The sequence below is a fragment of the Uloborus diversus genome, chromosome 9, assembly GCF_026930045.1.
Source record: "Uloborus diversus isolate 005 chromosome 9, Udiv.v.3.1, whole genome shotgun sequence".
In the NCBI taxonomy this organism is placed as follows: Eukaryota; Metazoa; Arthropoda; class Arachnida; order Araneae; family Uloboridae; genus Uloborus; species Uloborus diversus.
The window spans coordinates 17,018,638-17,038,970 of NC_072739.1; the positions used below are offsets into that span (position 1 = coordinate 17,018,638).

Consider the following 20,333-nt stretch of genomic DNA (forward strand, 5'->3'; position numbering starts at 1 on the left):
TAGTTAGAGGGGGCAAGTAAAAACCACTATGTTGTTGCGCCTAACTTGCTCCTCTCTAACGGGAATCCAAACTACGACCATGTCCTAGAGGCAACGATATGGAAAATCTGTCAATTAGAGCTGAGATAACAAAAGTTTTTTTGAAGCCAAAATTAATTCTTCTTTCCCTTTTCTACGTAGAGGATAGATCGGCTTCCACTCCATGAGCTGTCCGGGAGGAGGAAAAGGAGATTTTAAACAAAATGTTTGCGAATCCAAACACCGAATGCATGAATTTCTTGCGTGCATGATCCCAGCACTATAAACCGGATTGCGGGAAAGAAGGCGACATCTCCACCAACAAAAATATTTGCAAATCTGGTTGGAAACAGATGCGATCAAGTCACTTTCTTAACCTGCATTCATATAGACACAGCACAGCTACTGAAGATGAACAAACAAGAAAATAGATGCAAGCCGCCATTTTATGGCGACATATCGGAATAGGGTGACACAATAAAATACAGCTGGGCACTTCGCAACTGGGTTACAAGCACCGGCTAGTCGAACTCTGAAAGCAATTTATCAACTAAAATGTTCTAGAAGAACATGGCATTGCTTCCCGACTTTTTTCTGATGATGCCTCCTGAAGCCATAATCTCTAAAATTCTGTATTGTATATCCAGGAGTGGATCCAGAGTGGGGGGAGGGGAAGGTCATGATCTTCTCACCTCTTAAGCGACACAGAACAAACTAAGACTGTATTTTGGGGGCTTGTATTTTAAAAAATATGCCACAGACATCCGATTATTCGAAACCGAATATTGAATTTTGATCGCTCCCCCCCCCCCCCTCCCGACGATGTCTCCCTCCAAAATCAGGAGCGAGATCTGCCGTTGAAAAAAGCAGTTTTCATACAATTCATCATAATATTCTACTTTCGAAAAATGAAACAAATGTTGTTGATGAAATTGCCGACATTGAATCGTTTTCATGACCGCTACAATTATTTTATAATTTTTGTAGTCTTTACGGTTGGAATGCCAAGGGCGGATCCAGAAATATTACAAGGGAGGGGCGATTGAATGTTTTTTACATACCCATTACCAGTGGCGTACCTAGCATGGGTAACACCCGGAGCGGTAATTTGGGGTGCCTCCCCCCCCCCTCAAACACAAAAGAAAATATTTTATTTTTATGTAAACATGAAATTTATACAATTTTTAGAAACTACAATTGTGTTATAACGAAATTTTAATTAGATTAATGCATAAAAGACAAATAAAAGTGGGAGTTCGGGGGTTCCACCCAGGAAAAATTTCAAATTTTTTGTCGTAAAAAATGCATTTTAGCTTTATATTTTTCAAAAACTTGCAATTCTACTTTGTGTGTGACCCGGGGCGGATCGCCCCCCTTCCCCCCCCCCCTCCACTGCCCTTACTACGTATTTTGATTTTGAAACGCTTTGGACTTCAATTCCGAAACATTTCCGGGCGAAAATCCCAAACCTCTCTTCTAAAAACTTTAACATTATCAAAGTTCGTCTAAAATGGCGTTTTCTGAACCTTAATATTGAAAATTTACCAGTGGTGATTCCGTCAAGGGAGGAACGATCGCGGAAGGCCCAATTTTTAGATGGTTCTGAACGGTCAGAAATAGATCAAAATCATTTTATTCTTCATTCGAAATTCTGTTTTGGGACGAAACGAGATCGCTACAAAAACTCAAAGAAAACTGGCTTGTCAAATGCACCGCCCCCCTCCCTCGCTTCGTAAAAAATATGGTTTTACTCATATGCGAGATTTTTTTTTTCTTCCCCCCAGTAAAAATTTGCACTGAGTATAGAACCTTTAACCTTCCCTGCCCTGGAAAAATTCGAAATGACGGGCCTGAACAAGACTACAGAAATAATTTTTAAATAGCACAGTATTATAACACGTAGTTAAGAAACAAAGGTCAAAAGTTTCCATGCATCCACTCAGCATTTTTGTCATGGATTTTACAATGGTTAGTATAAAAAAAATACAACTTACACTTTGCTTTCAGATTTTCGTATCATAAAAATAACACGAAATACCTTATCCTTAATCAGAAACTGTTGTCTTTTATTTATTTGGGGGAGGTGGGTGTACTGAAATGACGAATAAAGTGTCATAAACTCCGGTTCTCTCTTTCTCTCCCACCCCCTCCCCTTTCTGGCAGCGTAAAATAACTCAGTAAATTTTGAGTACTGTTTTGTGAAGTGCATGTCTAATAAGTAGAGTTAAATAAAACTAACTTTTGTGCACAAAAAGAAAGTAACAATTGAATAAAAGATTATATTTAAAGACGTAGCTAAATAAAAATACTAACAAAAAAAGTAAAAACTGCAGTTGGATATAAGTTAAAAAAAACGATACTAAACCCAAAAGCAAAAAATCTTGCATTTGCAATGCGCGGAAAAGTGCATAGCACATAAATCTAACTACAAGAAAAAATATATTCGATTGTATTCGACAGCAATTATCAAAATTGCACAATATGAAGCAACAGTAGCAATTTCAAAATTTCAACACAGTAAATTTTAAAAACATGTTGGACCATACGATGATGAATCTTTCGCAATTGGAAGCAACATTTGCGTAATGCTGTGCAAAATAAACGATTATAGAAATACAGTTTTAAAATACGTCCTATTTTTTAAATTGAAAAATTCGAGGAATGAACCACAAACGCTGGAACTCATATTTAACAACAGACCAGAAATTAAAATATTACAACAGCAATTCAACTACAAGAACTTATGTTCTCTGATACTTCTTCAGAAACTACCAGGCCCGACGAGAGGCCATGTCAGCGTAGTCGGAAACTAGGGGCCCGGGCTTTGCGGGAGTCGGCGACACTAAAGCAAAAAAAAAGAAAGAAAGAAGAAAAAAAGAAAAGGGGGGGGGACTCCCCAGAATAAGAGAAAACGTAAATTTTGGTGTTGTGGCACTTAAAGTAGAGTTAATTTTTTTGGTACTTTTCCGTTAGCCGGGTCCATGCGAAAATCGCCAAATGATTACGCTCAACGCCAAGCGATGATTCGCTAAATTGATGTACAGCCTTTGTTGGGCGTGTTCGCTAGGCTAATCATCGCTTGGCGTTGGGCGTAATCATTTGGCGATTTTCCCTTGCGCTGGTTAACGGAAAACCCCTATTTGTAGCATCCAAAACGAAAAAAAAACAGATACTATTAACATTGACGCGCTAGTGAATAAAGTTATCTCGACGACAATGTGCGAAAATTTTGAAATCGAAAAATAGATTTCACGTTTGAGCTCTGGAAATGATATGGAAATGACAAACATAGACATGCTGTTTCGGCACGCTGGAATAATTTTCATTTCTACATAGGCTACGACAACGCCCCTTAAATAATAAATGCCTGTCGCTTTCTCGCTTTTAACCATGGCCCCACTAGATGGCGCTGGCGCTTAGTGTTAGAATTCAGTGGGGCCATGTTTTAACAGAGAGCAAAAGTGATCATAAATCGAGGGAACGAGGTTAAGTAAATTTTGATACACCTGCCACTGCCACCTATTGGAAGGTATAAGAAATTAATAGCGAAGAACACAATTGATTAATTTCTAAGTTTAAATTTTGAAATTAACCAATTAAGACAGATTTGAATTGTTTGCATCCATCGCCATCTTGTATTGCCGTCAGGTAGCGTTAAAGGGTGTACCGGAAGTCAGCGCGGGCGTTTGGCGGAAGTACTTTTTGAGGCAAATGCGCTAGCAATATAGTACTAAGGGGCGTTGGCTATGATGAACTCTGATGAGCACAGTTTATGAGCATAAAAATACTACCATAAGTAATCCATACAGCCAGAAATTTCAACTTTGTTGCTGTTACATGTTTGTTGAGAAAAATAGAGTAAAACTTACCCCATTGCTGTTTTGGAATTGTATAGTTGGCCTAGAAACTGCATTTCCCTGAAAAGAAAAAATAATTGCAATAAGACTATTTGGCATTTTAGTGCGAGAAAATTTCTAACTTCACTGCATTTAGTGAAGTGAAATAGAATAATTTATAAGACAAGTTTTAAAAACTGCTGAAACACCATGCCATGTTAAACATTACCAAAAAATGTTGTGGAGCGGGTTTCATTGTTGATGACGTCAAGAGCGTTACGCGATCATTCGCTATTATATATATGACGAACCAATAAAGTTTGTGTTATTTAGGTTTCTAAAAAAGTGAAAGTTATTATGAAATAATTCCAAAAATTTTTATTGATCTTTCAATCCTTCGTATTTTAAATACATGCAGCAAACACCCACTATCGTTCTGACGTACATAGTACACATATATTTATTTTAATAATTCGTCATCAATAGCTTCTAACATTCAACTAGCTGCTTTATTATTGTGTAGTATCTCAACATTGTTGTTACCAGTGGCGGATACAAAGGGGGGGGGGGGAACCGTGGGGAAAATTTTGAATGTTTGCTTGAAAAAGAAAAAAATGTCGAAGCCATGAATTCAATTTTTTTGGGCATTACATGAAGTGGTGGATACAAACAGGATGAGGGCATGGGAGTCGTGACCCCCCTCCCCCCCCCCCATTCATCTTGACAACACTTTTTTATCATTTATAAGGTTCATTGCATTTGAGTAGTGAAAATGACTGCTTGAAAAATAAAAGAACAAATAATTTTTGAATTCTCTTATTTTAGGGTACTACATGTCACTTTTCTATTTACATGTAGGCAGTAAATTAGCTCTGTTTGAGACAGTCTTCTGCGTGGCAGCTGTCTTCAGGCGCCAGTATAATGAAAAGAAGTGTCTGCCACCCGATTGCTTTACAAATTTAATCGCCGATAGTTATTGTAATGTGTCAATGTTTTGTTATGTGAAGTCTCAGCAGATTATTTTTTTCTGTTATGATTTTTAGATAGTTTCGTTTTTGTTCGTGCTGAGTTTATTTTTAAATGAGCTGTATATAGTTAGTTTAAATCAGTGTTTAGGACTTAGTGTGGGGAAAGAAATGTAAAATTTTAATATCGTACTTGCCCGAAATCTCGTTACACGAGGGTTTTCAAAATTAGCCCATCATATTTGACGGAAACTGTGCTGAAAAAAGCCGCGTTTGTTAGAAAAAGGGCTACCTGTGACCAAAATAATGAAAATTTTAGGGGACAAAACATTGTTGCCTTTTTTGAAAAGTTAAAAAAACTGATGAACCCAAAACCGATTGAAACACATCCGGAGTTCTTGTATCAGACTCTGAGAATGCGACGTTTTTATTCACTCCTGATTTTTCGAACAATTGAAAAGGATTGGTGAGTATTCATCAATGTCCGAGTTATATTCACAAAATATTTAATTTTAAAGAAGACTTTCGCCGCATTTTTTACTATTATTTAGTGAAGTTTATTATATTTTTCTGCATACAAGATGGATGTGTGTCAAGTATTATGCTAATATTTAATCAATATCTAAATATATCATGTTCCTCAAACATTTAATTTTTATTAGATTTTCGTAGTACTTATTTATTGTATTGTGTTGGTGTAAATACCGATCTTAACAGGTTACTTCTTATCTTACAGGTTAACACAACTTAACTAGGTCATTTTAATGTATCGTATTATATTAATTAAGTTTAATTAATGATAATTTGAGTATTTCATTTATAATAGTTAAAATTAATTAAGTTTTCAATCAAGTAATGGCCGATTTTGTGCTTTTGTTGACACCTAAAGAACCTTAAGTTCAAGAAAATTGTCATACATAAGACTACATTCTTGAGCATGACCCCTCCTAAAATGAAATCCTGTATCCGCCCCTGGTTGTTACTCCAACAGCTCTTCTGAATTCAATTAAATTTATTCTAAAATGATCTTTCACTGTAGTCCCCTTACTGTTCGTTGCACAATTACATTTCTTTTACGTCATTTTCTGCACATGACTTGTTTTTATTATTGCTTGAATGAGTTTTGCTCAAACACTAACTGCAATTTCTTTTCATGTCTTTATGTAAATTCATTTTTCTCCTTACCCATCTCCCTTCTTGATTTATTAAACCTCCTCAATGCAATAATGAAGGGGTTATAGGTAGTGATGCAGTTTTCAGTATTTTATACAAATTGAAAAGTTCACAAATTTCATTAGCACATCATGCTGCATTATCATGATTTGACACAAAAATATTAATTTCTCGGTTCTGTGACACAAAACTGATGAACTATGACTACGGCCATAGTGTGAGACTAGACTATCATAATGAGCAACCCTGTGTTTTGAATGTGGTGATCTTTGTATCTTCACTACAATGTCACTCAGCTGCTCAAGCAGTATGTAGGATCCTGACAGCACTTATCTCAGATGAGATTCCAAAACCATACCTTTTCATCTTTGTGGAATTCTATGTCCAGTAGCTCTTTTGTGGTGTCAGGTCTTCATTTTCTCCATCACTATGTTGATCCGCTTCTCCTGGAAGTTAAGGTTATCCTAGACACATGCCTCGGAAGACCAAAGACGAGATCAAAAGTAGACGAAACTCTTTACCGAAGAGCATCTGAGATGGAGAAAATTCAGTTGTGTCATAGAAAGCAATGTGGTAGAAGAGAAGGAATGTTGTTTCAATCCTGTTGAATTCTGGAAATTATAAACAAGATTTTTCAGGGTCATACAATTAAACCTCCACCAAACCGCCCAATAGCGGTATAGTTTTGTTGATGATTTGGCGAGATAATCCATGGCAACAAGGATGGATTTGTTACTGTTGGTGGTTCTCACTCACTAGAGGACCCATGATATTGACCTCAATTCATTCGAAAGGGAGCCCCAACACTGTAGGGAAGCAGCTTCTCTTTTCCACCCTTTATGAACAGCACAGGAGTCACAGAAATGGCACCACTTCTCCATGTTCTCCTTCACCTTGCTCAAGAAGAGCTCTCTAACTAGAGTTACGGTTTCAATTATAGCAAAATGTCCTTCCATCAAACTGCTATGCAGCTCCTTCAGGACATCTGAAATTCATGCTTAGGGAATTACACTTGTCTGCTCCTCTGCCATCCTCAGATTCTGATTATCAGTACAGGACGTCGCCCCTTAAATGGAACGAGTTCCTAGTCTAGTACATTCTTGTTGCAGGACAACTGATGAAAATATCCTGCCAGTTAGTTTATTGACTATATAGTTCTCTATGCACTCAAAGATCGGCTTGATGTCTGAATCTTCAAGTCCATTTCTACATACTTGATCATCACTCCATGGGTCCAGTGGCACTTTGGAAGGGGGTTTGGTGAAAACACCCCCAGATCCATTGGTTTTAACATAAATACAAATTCTAATTCAGTTTGTGCATTTGAAAGAGCTGTTTAAATTAAAAAAAACACCTTTAGAAGGTATTTTTATTAAAAAATTCCCCTCAGAAGGTATTTTTCATCAAAAAAAAACCCCTCCAGAAGGTATTTCTGACTGCGCTAGTGCATGGGTCTGGCTTAGAAGACCTCAAATTGTAAAGAAACAAACCACTAGGACGATGCAGCTTGCTCAAGTCCAATACCAAGCATTGCTTTGCTTATTTGCACTTATTCCTGAGAATCATTTCCTTTACTAAACACCAATTGGTCTTTAACCAGACAAGAAAATTTTTCAACTTCATCCTGTCGACCAGTGCATATTTCAATGTATGTGAACTTCATCACTGCATCTCCAGCACCTAAACACCTCCCTTTTGTCCAGTGTTTTGGTTTGGTGAGTTATACCATTCCTTTTCAGCTGGTGCTAGATACTGAAAATCTAAAAATTTTCAAGATGATTTTAAATCATAAAGGCTCGAGTACATTATTTATGCATCTAGATTGATAGTGATGATCCTATCAATTTTTCTGAGGGTACACTCCCAGTAATCCATCATGCACAATATGTGTATGCAATTGATTATAAGGCGTTCAAAGGGCGTTGATTTAATAGGTGTTAAGAGAAATAAGGTTACTAGTGGAAAAATGTGGCTAACATAAACATATTTTTCCTTCAGGAAAATTTTAAAATGCGATGATAGAATCTGAATTATTTAAATGGAAACTTTTGAAACTTGAGGGTATACGCTATAATTCTAAAAAATCTTAAAGAGTATAGGGGTATATGGAGTATACCCTATGGGAACACCACTGTTGATAAGTTCCTAGATTAAGCATTGAACCCTCCACACTTCCAGATTTCTCAAAGTTCACTGCTTGCTCCCAAGGAAAGGCAACTTTATTAATCTAACAGAGAAATTTAAATACTAACAGTGTAAACACAAACAAATATAACTTTTGTCAATGGGACTCACAAATTAATGATTTTTTAAAAACTGGAATCAAAATCTTGGAATATATATACAGAGTATCTGCTACTTTTTGAGTCTTGAAATCCATGACTTTCCCTTACTTTCCATGACTTCGGCTCGTAGCTTTCCATGACTTCACATTCTTCAAATCCATGACTTTCCATGACTTACACAAGTTACTTCATTTGACAATGACATCAAAATTGGGCATAAATATAAATAGACTATAAAGCAGTATAACTTTGTTTTAGGAAAATATCCTTTTTATCTCAACTATGTAAATAAATCTAAACAAAAAGCAGCAAAAAATATTCAATTAAATATGTATATGAAAAACAAATGATGCAACAATTTATTGAGACAAAAAATAAGTACAAGAATTTAAGAACATTTAAAATCTAAAATAACCCATTATCTCCCCAAAGTGCAGTGTGAAATTGTGAAATACAAATTTAGTAAATGCATTCATACATTAAACAGAAAAAAAAACTTCAAAATACTCAATTCCAGAGTCATCATTGCTAAAGATAAGTTAGTAACAAATCTGAATATGATCGGTATAATTATTGAACTGTAATGTACAAAAGCAAGCTTACCATTAAACATAGAAACTTCAAACTGTTATTTCTACTGTTTGTGTGTTTTTTTAAACATTGTAGAAAAGCTATTATAGGAAAAACAAAAATCCCCAGTCTCCGGAATGGGAAAACATACGATATTCTGAAGCCATTGTAGTATAAGAATGGAATGTTGATATTAAATGGTACACAAACATTAAGACATTAAGGAAATTCAACGATAAATATTTTTTTCACACAGCACGGAAATCTTGATTATGCACTTTAAGTATAAAAATGAAAGATGATACAAATGTGAATTTAGAAACAGTTTAAGCCTTAAAAAAAGAAAAAGAACATTATGTATATGAATTATTAAAATAATTTCTATTTCCATTCCTGTGCTTAAAGCAATTTCTTCTTATTTTCAAGGCTTTGAATCTTTTCCTCAAGAGCTATTTCTTCTCTCTCGTTTTCTAATGGAATCTTTTTTTTTCATCTTGTGCAATTCTTGTAGTTCATTCTCAATCTGATGACTGAATTCTTACCTCTTCTCTAGTCAGAATACTCCCATGTCTTGCTTTATTGTCAGTCAGGAGATCAAGTCCGCGCACATGCACAGTTATGGCAAATTCGGCAGGTGTTGAAAGGATTCAACGTTGAGTGTTCATCTGATTGGTCAACACAATGTAACTCATCAGGAAATGTTATTGACAAATCAGCTTTTCTGTGCACTGAAAAACAAAGTAGATGAATGGCAATGAAATCATTTTCATTCTTCCGAGATTGGAAGAACGGCAATCGGTCCTGAGCGCGAAATCCATGACCAACAGTCAGTTTCCATGACTTTTCAACATTTTACACTGAAATCCATGACTTTCCATGATCAATTTCGATCATGTTCGAAATCCATGACTTTCCCTAACTTTCCATATGAGCGGACACCCTGTATGTACGTTACGGCCAAAGCCCAAAATCGGCCAGTTTGCAAATTGGCCAGCCAATTCTGTCCAACATTGCTGAGCACTTACCGGCCAAGGCCCAAAATTTTCTTGATTTCGGACTTAGGCCAGCCGATTCACAATGTGGCTAGGGAGGATGGGCCAAAGTACCAAGAAAGAAATCAAGAGCAGATTGCTTTACACACTTTTTAAAACTAAATATTTTGAAATGAGTACTTCGATAAACTATTTTTTATTAAGTTCACTTGTTTCAGAAACAAGTTCAAATATAAGTGATACCTCTCTGCTAAGAATAACCTTGTAAAGCATAAAAATATGATCTTGTGTTATTCTGTTTGTAAATTTCAAAAATGATATATATTTTTCAGTGAGCGTATTTGATGAAACATGCGTGATCTAGCATGAAGAAGACGAGATTTACGCCCTTCAAAACAAATGCGTTACATCAAGTTTATAAATACAGAGGCAAATTAAGTACTGAAATTTTCAATTCCAACTACCTTTAAAAAAGTGATCCTTAGTCATTTTCTGATCCATAAACCTAATATGGAAGATTCCAGATCAAATTGTCTCCCGAAATTTCGCCTCAAAAAGGAAATATTTTGCAAAAGAAAACATAAGGGTTCATTAAAACAAATATAAAGGAAAAAGTTTTGTTTTTAATATAATTAAAAGACATTTCTTTGTTGGCACATTCTGTTGAATTTCACCAACAACGTGTCCTTATTTATATATTTTTCATAAATGCCATAATATCCAATTTAATTTGCTCATAATATTGTGCTTTCCTTTATAAAAACAATCTTATTTTATGAATCAACATAACGGAAGAGAATGTAATCTGGAAAATTCAGCATTTGGTTTATGGGGCAGAAAAAGACCGACAATCATCCTTATGACATTTCTTCATCACTCTTAACTGCGAGTTAACCTAGCTGGCAGTTTATTGGGCTGCAGATCGAACGTTCTGTACTTGAATCTCTTACTGTTCAACTATATCAGTCGAGGTTTCGTTTGGCAAATTTATGGGCTTGCATATTTTTTTGGAAGATTTGGAGAAACACATATACAAGCAGGAAGTACTCAAGAATGAGAATAGATCAGATATTTAAGTATTCTGCTTTAATAGTGAATTTTACTAATTTAAAATAATGAAAACACTTATGATAGTGTAAAATCCATCATTAATTATACTACAAGTTGAACTTCCACTCTAAAAAATTTTGTGTAACCAACCTTACTCCATAAAATTGGTGGAAGCATAGCTGCGCCCACTGCCCTGGAGTAACCTAACTGATATATAACTAGTGTAAATGTACACATTGCTTGTGGAAGGTTAATATAACTAATAGCGTAACGTCGTATTAATTTCCACATAAGATCAGACCAGAATTTTCTGTATGCTTACAGAGAAATTGCTTGAAAGGTTAAACATTAGCAAAAATTAAGCTTTTGTCAAAGATTTTTTTGAACAGGTACTTACTTTTAATGGTAAGTAGACTCATACTTCAAGTTAACTATTCAATGTTTTAAACTATCCAAACACATTAAATGATCGAGTAATATTTTTTTTTCTATATGTTTTAAATTAAAAGTTAAAAAACTAATTAGTAGGTTGCAATACTTGAATTTTTGTTATAACAGTATAAAAAAATCAGGCTAGAACCCCTTGTTTTTTGCCTTCTCGTGCAGCTTTTGCTTTTCATTCGTTTAATATATATTTATCAAGTTCATACTGTTTCACAACCAATGTACACCAATTATTAATTTATTTTAATGGTACCAACAAGAGGTTTCATAGCACTATGAGAGGAAATAACACCCAGGACACCTGAGTAGTGGTGTCCAAGTACTGCCAATGTGTAAGAGATAGACAGTGTCCTGGTAGAGCTGTAACAGTGTATAGCCACATTAAAAAAGCAAGTAACAAACACAATCATCCACCAGATGGGTGGTGCAACAAAGTGGATCAAGTGGTATCAGATTTAAAACTGCACTCTCAAGAAGAAATAATTCCACTACAGTGGCCGCTGTTTATCAAAATCATTCTTTCTGAGGACATTTGATTTTATTAAGCGGCTGACTTAAAATACAGTCGTCATTTTAACTAAACATGTAATTTTTTTTAATTTGTACAAAGTTCTTAAAATATTGGCGTAGTCTTGTTTGGTTAACAGAACTGGAGAGCAAAGCTTCAATATCGTTTGAAAGTTTACGAAACGTTTTGTAACTTTTAGCATTATATTTTCCTCTTTGTTCTAAAGTTCATCGTATATCATCAAGCACTTTTCTGACATCTATTGAAGAGAAAAATTGGATAGTGAGATTTCTCATCTTCCGAGACCGATTCCTTCACTCCTTGGTGCCTCTTCATCAATTTTTTATGTATATTTAAAAGTTTGATTTTATAAAATGGCGATAAACACAAAACAGGGGAATGCCTGCTTTGGTTCCTTTTCGAGAAACAAGTCCAGACGAGGACTGGTTGTTCTCAAATAGAATTTACAACAAGAGAAGTGGTTGCTTTGCATGCATGTTTCCTTAGACTCCTGTATGCTGCAAGACGGATCATCAGAATCTGTCATTCTCATAGATTATTTGAAAGTTCACCAACATCAGAGCCTTTAGACATGGCTATGAAAAACATAGGTGCTTCATTGAAAAGAATGAAAGCGCTCTTGAAAAACACAAATTATGTTTGTTTCAGATTCCCTTTAAAGCTTATATCATTCCATGCACAGATGCCCATCAGAGTGAGTATCTTGCCCCATGTGACGACGTTGAGGTTTTATCTCAGGATTCACAGGTACAACTGGAATTGCTGTGACAACAGAAAATCATGCCAGTCTGTGGACAGAGAGGAAGTATTTTCAACAAGCTGGTAAGCAGTTAGATAATAACTGGACTTTGCTGAAAGAAGGTCTTGCTGGTTCTCCTGCTATTCATGAATGGTTGTCTAGAGTACTTCCTGTAGGCAGCAAATTTGGCATAGATCCTCTTTCAATATCATACGAAGACTGGATAGATTTCACTTCCAAACTAGAGTTATCTGGACATTCCCTAAAAGTCATTTCTTAAAATTAAGTTGATTTAATTTGGGATGATAGGCCACCCCTTCCATACAATAATATTGAACCTATGTCTCTAGTTAACACAGGAAGGTCATGGTCAGAAAAAGTCATTGATGTTCCATTGATAATGAAAGAAAAAGGAGCAACTGCCTTATGGTTACTGTTTTGGATGAGGTAGCGTAATTGTTTAATTCATGTGGCAGTGATTTTGATTACAATCCTGTTTTCCTTGCTTTCGGAGTTTTGACTTTGGAAACTGTTTGCCTTTTTGTTGATGAATCAAATAATTACTATTCAAATGAAACACCACATAAAATAAGAGTTGAAATACGCCCTTAACAATCAATAAAATTTTTTTTAACTTGTCTTGTTAAACAACAGCATGATAAAATATGGATAAGTAGAAAGTCTAGTTATGTTCCAGGGTTGTTAGATTTAAACCGTAGTTTAAACCAAGTGGTTTTTTTCAAAAATGTTTTTTTTTGAAAAATTTCATTGCTTTCCCCCCAAATATTTTCACAATTTTAGCATATTATTGCAAAGAGTAAAATCTTATTAATATAAAGTAATTAGCAAAGCTTTATAGATTAATTACAGATTTAATAATTTTAGAAACTTATTTTTTTTAAGGTTATGCAAATTTGCTGAATATTTTTTTTTTAAAAATCTATGTAGTTTTTCTATTAGGTACATAAATATACAAGGCAAACCAAGTTTTTTAAAAATTTTGAATTAATTTGGCACTATATGGTACTACATTATAACTTTTACTCATTGTATAAAAGACAAATATTTGTTTACTATTCATAGCCAAACAGCGAAAGTATTTGGCCAAACCAAATAGGCATAGGCGGATTTAGGACTGAGTTCCTGGGGGGGCAGGATTTTTTTTTTTTTTTTGGAGCAATATTTTTAATTGCCCTCCCCCTCCTATGTTTTGTCTGTTTTCTGTGATGCGTAAGGCCATTCTTTACTTTTTTATGTGTCGTTTTCATTACTGTGTGTAATCATGCTGTCCTTTTTAAATTGACCTTAAATGAGAGGGGGCTGGTATTAAGAGAGTGACGCAGTGCTCCCTTTTAAGTGGGATATGGAATATCTCCAGTTTTAGGGGGGCCCGGGGGTTACTCCCCCGGAGGAAATTATCTAAAATGGATATAAAATTCTGCATTTTGAAGTTTTATAAGGGTTAATTGGAAATAATAGGCAAATAATTTTTTTTAAAGTTTTACGCTTTAAAAGTGCTTTGTGATGCAAGTTAATACTTTAAAAGAAATGGTGCACAGATTTAGATAATAGGTATCAAGAGAGTAACATACTACCCATTTGAACAATTCTTAATTATACACTTGATAAGAAAAAAAAATGAAGCACACTTTGCTTAGGAGTTTCAAAGACTTGTCTAATTATTTTCAAGGTTTGGTTGGTTAGATTGGGTTTTTGGCTCAAAAGCCCTTGTAGACCGTGTGCCAATTCTTTTCAGGGATTTTAGAACCTATCAATAATTTACACTTTCCAGTCTCTGAAATTGAGTAGTAGATTATACAGTTGTACAGTATTGTTCAAACTTTGTAAGAAACGGTTATTTTAAGTTCAAAAGAAAAAATAAACTTTAATTTCCTATTTAAAAAAGGAAAAATCATGATTTTTTTTGTTATAAGATTTTAGAAGATAAGTTGTTACTATATAAACTCCTCCCAAAACTGGGGGGCATTGTCCCCTTTGCCGCCCCCCCCCCCATAAATCCACCCATGCTCTTCTAAACTATTCAAAAACGAACAAATAGTGATTTTTTTTTTAATTTTTGGAAGATGTGTTGTTACTACACAAAGTCCTCCCAAAACTGGGGGGACATTGCCCCCCTCTGACCCCCCATAAATCCGCCCATGCAAATAGGCAATATATCCAAAATATATCCATTGAAAAATTTCATTGCTTTCCCCCAAATATTTTCACAATTTTAGCATATTATTGCAAAGAGTAAAATCTTATTAATATAAAGTAATTAGCAAAGCTTTATAGATTAATTACAGATTTAATAATTTTAGAAACTTATTTTTTTTAAGGTTATGCAAATTTGCTGAATATTTTTTTCTTTTAAATCTATGTAGTTTTTCTATTAGGTACATAAATATACAAGGCAAACCAAGTTTTTTAAAAATTTTGAATTAATTTGGCACTATATGGTACTACATTATAACTTTTACTCATTGTATAAAAGACAAATATTTGTTTACTATTCATAGCCAAACAGCGAAAGTATTTGGCCAAACCTAATAGGCAATATATCCAAAAGACAACCGTGCATCCATATTCTAGATCATTATGGAAAAACTTCTTTGAACTTGACCATTGGTCATTACTGATTTTCTTTTTTTATGTTTGTACATATGCAATTTTTTATATGTTTGTATGTGCAAATGTCATGAAAAAAGAAAAAACTATTTTTTAGAAACTTTGACATAATTTGCATGGGCAATGTTCTGTGAGATCAAAACTTTTTTCACCTAGTACAATTAAGTAAAGAAGAACTAATGTAAAATTCTTTTAAAATTGATATACTATCAGCGGCTAACAGATAAATGAATACCCCGCTTATACGAATAAAAATTCCCAGAACCGAATGTTTCCCCATAGACGCAATATTAAATTTTATGAATAAATTAAAAATAAGTTAAATATAAAAACAATTGTTGACATTAAAATATAAAACAATTTTTTTGTCATCAACAAGCTTGAAAAAACTTCTATTTTTCATCAAAACGTTTCCTACATTCTATCTAATTTCTTTTGTTGTTGCCATTACAAAAAAACAAACAGCACAGTCGATAATTAAATTAAACAACACAAAGATTTATACATGTTTCAGACGATAGTAAATTGAAAAATATTGAATGTGAAACACGGCAGACGAGAAGAGAGAAAAGTACTTGGGAAAAGTATTCCCAAAAGACCTTGGAGCAAGCAATTCACAATTACAGAGTTTTCTTCAAAAAAATATTGTACTGAAATACGGTGCTAAGACAAACATTTCACAACTCAAGTTGAAAGTTATTTTTTTGTAATTTTCATACGTACTATAATATGTGAATAAAGTAGTAAAGTATCTTGTTGTTTACTTAGTTTATTTTTAAAAGTTTTCACTAATAACAATTATTTCCGTTATATAGCTATTGATTTATAATTATTACGTTTAAAGACAAGTGTTGTCACTTTAGAAAGGTAAAGAAAATTTCCCAGCTTTATCACATGATATTTCTTTGAATCGACGATATTCGATTAAGCGGGGCCGACAGTATTTGTTTCAAAATAACTTTGTCGAAAAATTAAAAACAACTAAGGACAAGCTGCCATATTAGAAGTTTTTTCATTAGAGGGAACAGGGCTCCAGGATTTTTTTTTTTTTTTTTTTAATGATAGCAAGCAGAAATTACTGGTAGCCAGTAAAAGTAGATTTAAAAGCAATTTTTCACTTGAATGTCTTCAAAAAACACTAAGCTGCTCTTAAAAAGCTAAAAGCAAAGCTGCTAGTTAAAATATATTTGTCGCAGAATGCGAATGGGCTATTGTATTTGGTTTCAAGGTTTGTTGCACTCATGACAGAAATAAATTTCTCTTAGATTTTTTTCCCTTTTGTTTACAAATATATGTCCAACTATTTGTTTACTACTGCAGTTTCCCCAAAACCAGGGTTCGAAAATATCATGATATTTTTGAAAATATTGGATATTTTGATATATATCCTATATTTTCAATTAGTACTAACTCAAAATAGTAAATGCATCCTGAAATCACCCTTTGTTTTCTTATATTGTAATTACAATATGTAGACTTAAAATTAAGGTTCCTTTAATTATTTGTATATAATATCTTATTTTACATTTCTATCAATTTTAATGGAGTTAAATAAGCATTAGCTGTTTTACTCATTTTTCTTCCTTCAGCTACCCTTACAGTTATATGATTCAGAAATAAATAATATACATAAATTGGTGCACAATCCTAAGACATTTTCTTTTTTCTGAGCTACGTTTAATATTTAACTAGACACTTTTAATATGTATTAAAAGTTGTTACATTACTAATAATTTTATGAACATAAAATACAAGTAAAAACGGAATAATATATTACCTTCTTATATTAATGATGTATTAATCCATCATGAAGATATAGTGCATAACTTTTAGGTTATTTTTAATAATAAATTAACAATGTTACTATGATTAATATACTTTTATTGAAAATACCGTAGTTGAAAAAATATCGAAAATATCATGATATTTTCAAAATAAATATCGGATATATATAGTGATACACATTGGCAAACCCTGCCGAAAACATTAGCAATTTAGCCGCAAGATAATATAGTACTGCTGGCCGTAAAATCGTGCTTCAAAGTAAGCAACAATGAAGCAAATCTGTTCAATCATACTACGCAAAAATATATATATACTAAGGCACATTGATAAAGTTGTTGATACATTGGTATATATAGATAGCACATAGTCTTTAAATCCAAAGTTCTGCAAACTAGTTACTAAAAATCGACATAAATCATTTGGGAAAAAAAAACAATCAAGAAACTCCGAAATGTACCTTGATGATTTATAATTCCTTAATTTTGTTTTTTTTTCATTCATTTTTAATTAAAGTTTTCTATTCTGTATGAATTTGGTTACTTTGCATTCAACAGATTTTTAATTTAAAATAATTTTCAAACACAAAAGCTATTAAAATACTGTGATGAGTAATTTAATATTAAACAAATATATGAATTAATGTTCATTAAAACTACTTGGTTCTAATACTATGAACTACAAAAAAATGTTTAAGTAGATACATCTGTTACTTAATTTAAATCCCATCTTAACATGAGTAAAAGTATTGTACATCAGCTGACTTCTGAAATAATTTTTAACCAAAAGCTATTTGAACTTTTAGAACATGGTTAACTAATATCTTATAATTTTTTTAGGGAAATTTTTTATAATAAAACATATGATCTTAGTACTTTAAAAGGAAAAAAAATGTGGCCTTTAATTCTTTATGTGCACAAGCTGTGTAGTAAGCTACTTTAAATTAGGCTTGCCAGATTTCTGAGATGTTCAACAGGGACACAGGAATGCCCCCCCCCCAGTCGCTAAAGTATTCAAATGGGTACACACCCCTGGCTGATTTTTGGAGTGTTTAAGAGAGCAGTTTATTCTCAGGTGCTATGAATAAATAGTCACTTATTATGAATCTAAAATCGGGATATTAAAAATGACATAAGCAGACGGAATTGGAACATTTCACTTCCAAGATGTAAATATTTACAATTTATTTTAGCTAGAAAAAACACTTTGAATGAAGAATAAAAAATTAAACAATATTTAGATATACTTTGCATTTTATAGAACAATTTTTACTGTCTATTTTGGTTTTAATCTTGTTGTAAAAACCCTCACAAGGTATCTGGTATTAATTTTAAAAGTCAATGTTACAAATAAAGTAATTATCCAAAATAATCCTTTACAGTTAATTATTTTTGGAGCTTTTTGGTCTTTTATAATCAAATTTATTTTTTGCCGAGACGTAAAGTAAAGCAGTAAACCGGCCGGGACACCAGAATTTTGTTTGAAAACCGGGACTGTTCCAATCAGACAAGGACATCTGGCAAGCCTACTTGAAATGAACAGATCTGATGTCATCAAACCTAATTAAAATTATATTCATGTGAAAATCATAACCATTTGTCTGTATCTTTGATCCTAAATAATAGTTCCCTCACAAAAAAATTGCAACAAACAAGAATCTATTTCATAATTTCAGTGTAAATCTAAAAAACTAACTCAAAACAATAATTTTGGCGAAAGATAACGAGAGTGGATTATGAAACTTAAAGCCAGGATACAAGCAGATAACGTTTTATTATTGTCAACATCAGCACAAATTCATTCCAAAAAAACTTGCTACATCATTGCTACTCTTCAAATGTTAATTAGTAGTTTTCAGAAATACCAAAGTAAAAAAAAGTGAAATGATAAAACGCATAGGGAAAGACAAAAAATCGTCAACAGGAACTTCTTGCAGATAAGACCAGCTGGAAGACGATATTTTTATCAAGATCATAAAAACGAATGCAAGTAAAATTATTCCATCATTAAAACACAGTACTATGTAACAAATACAATGAAATCTCCCAATAGTAAGCATTTAAATTGACAAATGATTCAATTGATGCAGGCGATTGCAAGTGTGTCCTTCTAAAATTCCCAACTAAATTTATAATATTAAATAAAAACCACTTTGACTAAATAAGAAAAGAATGGATATACACAAAGTACATGAATAATATATACCGAGTCAGTGGAAAAAAAACAAAAGATTTATCTGAATATTTCCTAATCAGCGTCAAACTTCAAGTTGGAATTCTAAAATAACGATTTCCAAAGTTTAAGGACAATGTTTATATAAGTAGAATTCACTTAAAAATTCTTCATATTTCCCACATAAAGTTTCGAGTCTTTTAATAATTCAATGGAACGAATGATAACGGAAAAGTATCTCGATATCATATTTTATTCAGTGAAATATGAGACAATATTTACACGTATACAAAATGTACTTTGACAAACATCTGTACAACTCGGTAACTCACATTTAAGACCAAATATTGACAATTTCAATATTATATTAAAAGTCACAAAATAGAGTGCTCGATAATAATACGTTTTGTGACAAATCGAAGAAATTTAAATAGAACATACATCTACGTGTAAGCAACACACACAATATTTCAAAACATTACGCGGAAAAGGAAAAGCAGAACTCTCGCTTACCTTTTTTTTCACAAACTCTTCTATTGAACGAAGTGCCGAATCAGTTAATTTTACAAAAACTAAAGTTTTATTACTATTAATTTTGTCCTGAGCGGAAAGGCCATATTGTTGCCCTTCCAACAGAGCAGCCATTTTAGACCTTCTCAGGAATTATTTTGCTGCGCGTATCCTATACCTAGAAGGCATGTAACTAATAGCACTGCACACTTGTCACCAACTGCAGTTGATCAACAACTGATACAGGAGAGCGGAAAACATGGAGGAGCCAAGGATGACGTTCTCGGATTTAAGAACGATCATTTTTTCAGGAATTAACTACCATTTATTTCATCTTTTCTCAGTTTATTACTGAATCTTTTCAGCTAATTGCTAAAAATTAATATTTATTTGGTAGCTTTATTCCTTTTTATTGAGACGAAAAAGTAGGGAACTAGCTCAGGACAGTACAAGTTTTGAAGCGAAAAAAATAATTAGTACTGTGAACATTTATTCTTCCAAAGCTATTTTTCTTGCAAAATATACATTCAAATCTCAGTAAACGCTGTCGCAGGATGAGCAATCGAAACATAACTGGTTGAAAAAGGAACTGTTACAGAATCTTTTCTTGCACTTGAAACATTATTGTGTGGGTTTTTAA

The 20,333-nt window shown here is 33.3% G+C and overlaps 1 protein-coding gene across 1 annotated transcript in view; it reads right to left on the reverse strand.

Annotated features, from left to right (window-relative positions):
* The window catches only part of LOC129230610 (RNA polymerase II elongation factor ELL2-like), a 108,553-nt gene extending 88,711 nt beyond the window's left edge, over window positions 1-19,842 (reverse strand). The window contains exons 1-2 of the mRNA XM_054865026.1: window positions 19,697-19,842; window positions 3,888-3,935 (exon numbers count right to left, since the gene is read on the reverse strand). Coding sequence (XP_054721001.1) covers window positions 3,888-3,935; window positions 19,697-19,828 — 180 coding nt within the window. The 5' untranslated portion in view covers window positions 19,829-19,842. The remainder of the gene's footprint in view (window positions 1-3,887; window positions 3,936-19,696) is intronic.
* Window positions 19,843-20,333: the final 491 nt, after the last annotated feature.